At 51.1% G+C, this 4,083-nt stretch overlaps 1 protein-coding gene across 1 annotated transcript in view; it reads left to right on the top strand.

The window, feature by feature from the left end:
* The first annotated feature begins 90 nt into the window (after positions 1–90).
* Positions 91–4,083, top strand: part of LOC104628232 (receptor-type tyrosine-protein phosphatase R-like) — a 54,402-nt gene continuing 50,409 nt past the window's right edge. Inside the window, exon 1 of the mRNA XM_010296746.1 lies at positions 91–204. Coding sequence (XP_010295048.1) covers positions 91–204 — 114 coding nt within the window. The remainder of the gene's footprint in view (positions 205–4,083) is intronic.

Genomic DNA, 4,083 nt, shown 5'->3' on the forward strand with positions numbered 1-4,083 from the left:
TGATCCCTTGGTTGTCCTGCAGATGCCCTGTCAGCAAGGGTAGTTAGCAGAGTGGGCAATCAGGGCGTGGCACGTCAGCAAGGGCGCGGCATGGCAGGGCGCGCGGAAGGGCGCGTGGAAGGGCGCGCAGGAGGAGGGGCGCTGAAGCTCTGCCGGCTCGACCAGGGAGCAATGGCGTCCACCCGGCAGAAAGCCACGGCCTCTGTAAGCTCTGCGCCCGCCACGGCGGACGCAGCTTCCCAGCCAGCTCAGGAGGGAACATGCAGACACCCAGGTGCCAGGCTGCGGGCTGTGCCCTGCTCTTGCGCCGGCACCGGCCGGCAGCGGGGAGTACAGCTGGGACGTGCGCCCAGGTAGAGGAACTCCTCCGCGTACTGGCAGAGTCCCGGGAGGAGGTGAGAAGGTTGAGGAGTATCAGGGGGTGCGAGAGAGAGACGGACTACTGGAGTGCAGCCTACCTGCCCTGAGACAGGCCCAACGGGCAGAGCGGACGCGTGGTACAGGGATGCCCTCTCCTCTCTCCCCCCGGCTGAACACAGTGACTTAAGGGATAGAGGCCAATGGCGACAAGCTCCTGCCTGATGCAGCAGGCACGTCTCCTCTGTGGCTACCCCACCTTCCCAGGTGCCTTTGCATAATAGGTACAAGGCTCGGCAAGTGGAACTGAACAATGACGAGGACAATGGTTCATCTAGCTTGGAGGTGGCACTCAACCTACGCCCTGCATCAAAACTGCTTCCATAAAGAAAAAACGATGGGTCATTGTCATAGGAGACTCCCTTCTGAAGGGATCAGAAGGCCCAATATGCAGACCAGACCTACTTCTTCAGGAAGTCTGCTGTCTCCCTGGGGCCCAGGTAAAATCAAGAGAGACTTCAGGTCCTTGGGACCACTGGTTAAGGGATTAGGAACACAGGAAGTGTTCTCCTCTATTGTTGCAGTTGCTGGGAATGATGAGGGAAGGAACAAGAAGAGCCAGCAGATCAATACCGGGCTCCAAGCCTGGTGTCACTGGCAGAATTTGGGGTTTTTTGATCACGGGTCAGTTTACGCACCACCAGGCCTGCTGGCAACAGACAGCGTACATGTCTCAAAGGGGAAAATGGGTCTTTGCACAGGAGTAAGCAGGACTCATTAAAAGAGCTTTAAAATAGATTTGAAGAGGGCAAGAGATAAAACCAGGCTCGCTAGAAATAAGCCTTGGAGTGGCATGCCAGTGTTTGAGGGACAGTGTACTAGCAAGGTTCTTTGGTCTGCCGTCTTAGTGGAGGTAGAGGATGGAGATCCATGTGGCAGCAAACACGAAAGGGTTACTGATGTGTTGGAAACCATGGAAGTGCCTGAGAATGGTCACGTAGGAATTAGGACTTCTCTCTCCCCAAGAAAAGTGGCGGGATCAATAGCCTAGCTGAGGTGCATCTACAGCAATGCATGCAGCATGGGGAACAAACAGGATGAGCTGGAAGCCATTGTGCAGCAGGAAAACTGTGATATAGTTGCCATCACAGAAACATGGTGGAATGACTCGCACAACTGGAGTGCTGCAATGGATGGCTATAAACTCTTCAGAACGGATAGCCAAGAAAGGAGAGGCAGTTGAGTAGCCCTGTATGTTAGGGAGTGTTTTGATTGTCTAGAGCTAAACAATGGTGATGGTAGGGTTCGGTGTTTATGGGTAAGAATCAGAGTGAAGGCCAATAAGGCAGATATAATGGTGGGAGTCTGTTATAGACCATCCAACCAGGATGAAGATCCAGACAAAATACTCCATAAGCAGCTGGGAGAAGTCTCACAATCACTAGCCCTTGTTCTCATGGGGGACTTCAATTTACCAGAGGTCTGCTGGAAATACAGCACAGCAGAGAGGAAACAGTCTAGGAGGCTCCTGGAATGTGTGGAAGATAACTTCCTAAAACAGCTGGTAAGTGAACCTACCAAGTGAGGTGCCCTGCTTGACCTGCTGTTTGCAAACGGAGAAGGACTGGTGGGAGATGTGACAATTGGAGGCTGTCTTGGGCATAGTGATCACACGAAATAGAGTTTTTGACTCTAGAAGCAAGGAAGTGGGTCAGCAGAACTACTTCCTTGGACTTCCGGAGAGCAGACGTTGCCCTGTTTAGGAGACTGGTTGACAGAGTGCCTTGGGAGGCAGTCCTGAAGGGCAAAGGAGTCCAGGAAGGCTGGACATTCTTCAAGAAGGAAATCTTAAGGGCACATGTGCTGAAAGATGAGCCAATGGGACAGAAGACTGGCCTGGCTGAACAGAGAGCTTTGGCTGGAACTCTTGGAAAAAAGGAGAGTTTATGACCTTTGGTAGAAGGGGCAGGCCACTCAGGAGGACTACAAGGATGTTGTGAGGTTATGCAAGAAGAAAATTAGAAAGGCCAAAGCCCACCTAGAACTTAATTGGCCTACTGCTATAAAAGACAATAAAAAATGTTTCTATAAATAAATTAGCAACAAAAGGAGGGCTAAGGAGAATCTCCATCCTTTATTGGATGTGTGGGGAAATGTAGTGACAGAGAATGAGGAAAAGGCTGAGGTACTTAATGCCTTCTTTGCCTCAGTCTTGAATAGTAAGACCAGTTGTTCTCCAGGTACCCAGCTCCTTGAGCTGGAAGAGAGGGACAGGGAGCAGAATGGAGCCCCCATTTAAGGGGAAATGGTTAGTGACTTGCTACACCACTGAGACACGTACAAGTCTGTGGAGCCAGACAGGATCCACCCAAGAGTACTGAGGGATCTGGCGGAAGTGCTTACCAAGCTCCTTTCAATCATTTATCAGCAGTTCAGGGAGGTCCCATTTGACTGGAAGTTAGCAAATATATGCCCATCTACAAGAAGGGCTGGAAGGGGGATCCAGGGAACTACAGGCCTGTCTGTCTGACCTCGGTGCCAGGGAAGGTTATGGAGCAGATCATCTTGAGTGCCATCACATGTCATGTACAGGATAACCAGGCGATCAGGCCCAGTCAGCATGGGTTTATGAAAGGCGAGTCCTGCTTGACTAACCTGATTTCCTTCATTAACAAGGTGAGTTGCTTAGTGGATGAGGGAGAGGCTGTGGATGTTCTCTACCTAGACTTTAGTAAAGCCTTTTACACCGTTTCTCACAGCATTCTTGTAGAGAAACTGGCTGCACAGGGCTTGAATGGTTGTACTCTTCACTGGGTAAAAAAATGGTTGGATGGCTGGGCCCAAAAAGTTGTGTGAATGGAGTAAAATCTAGTTGGCAGCCGGTCACAAGTGGTGTTCCCCAGGTCTTAGCATTGGGGCCAGTTGTGTTTCATGTCTTTATCAATGATGTGGACAAGGGGATCAAGTGTGTGCTCAGTAAGTTTGCAGATGACACCGAGTTGAGTGGAAATGTTGATCTGCTTGAGGGTAGAAAGGTTCTACAGAGGGATCTGGACAGTCTGGATGGATGGGCTGAGGCCAGATCTATGAGGTTCAACAAGGCTAAGTGCTGTGTCCTGCACTTGGGTCACAACAACCCCATGCAACGCTGCAGGCTTGGGGAAGAGAGGCTGGGGGGAAAAACTGCCTGGTAGAAAAGGATCCGGGGGTGTTGGTCGACAGCTGGCTGAATATGAGCCAGCAGTGTACCCGGGTGGTCAAGAAGACCACTAGAATCCTGGCCTGTATCAGGAATAGTGTGGCCAGCAGGAGTAGGGAAGTGATTGTGCCCCTGGACTCAGTGTTGTTGAGGCCACATCTCAAATACTGTGTTCAGTTTTGGTCCACTCACTACAAGAAAGACATTGAGGTGCTGAAGTGTGTACAAAAAAGGGCAATGAAGCTGGTGAAGGATCTAGAGCATAAGTTTTATGAGGAGTGGCTGAGGGAACTGGGGTTGTTGAAAAGGAGGCTGAGGGTAGACCTTATTGCTCTCTACCTAAAAGGAGGTTGTAGTGAGGTGGGTGTTGGTCTCTTCTCCCAAGAAACAAGCAGTAGGACAAGAGGAAATGGCCCCAGGTTGTGCCAGGGGAGGTTTAGATTGGATATTAGGAAAAATCTCTTCACCGAGAGGGTTGTCAAGCAGTGGAACAGGCTGGGCGCGGAGGAGGGGGGGCTGCCCTCTCC

This window comes from Phaethon lepturus, unplaced genomic scaffold (genome assembly GCF_000687285.1).
Source record: "Phaethon lepturus isolate BGI_N335 unplaced genomic scaffold, ASM68728v1 scaffold8541, whole genome shotgun sequence".
Classification (NCBI taxonomy): Eukaryota; Metazoa; Chordata; class Aves; order Phaethontiformes; family Phaethontidae; genus Phaethon; species Phaethon lepturus.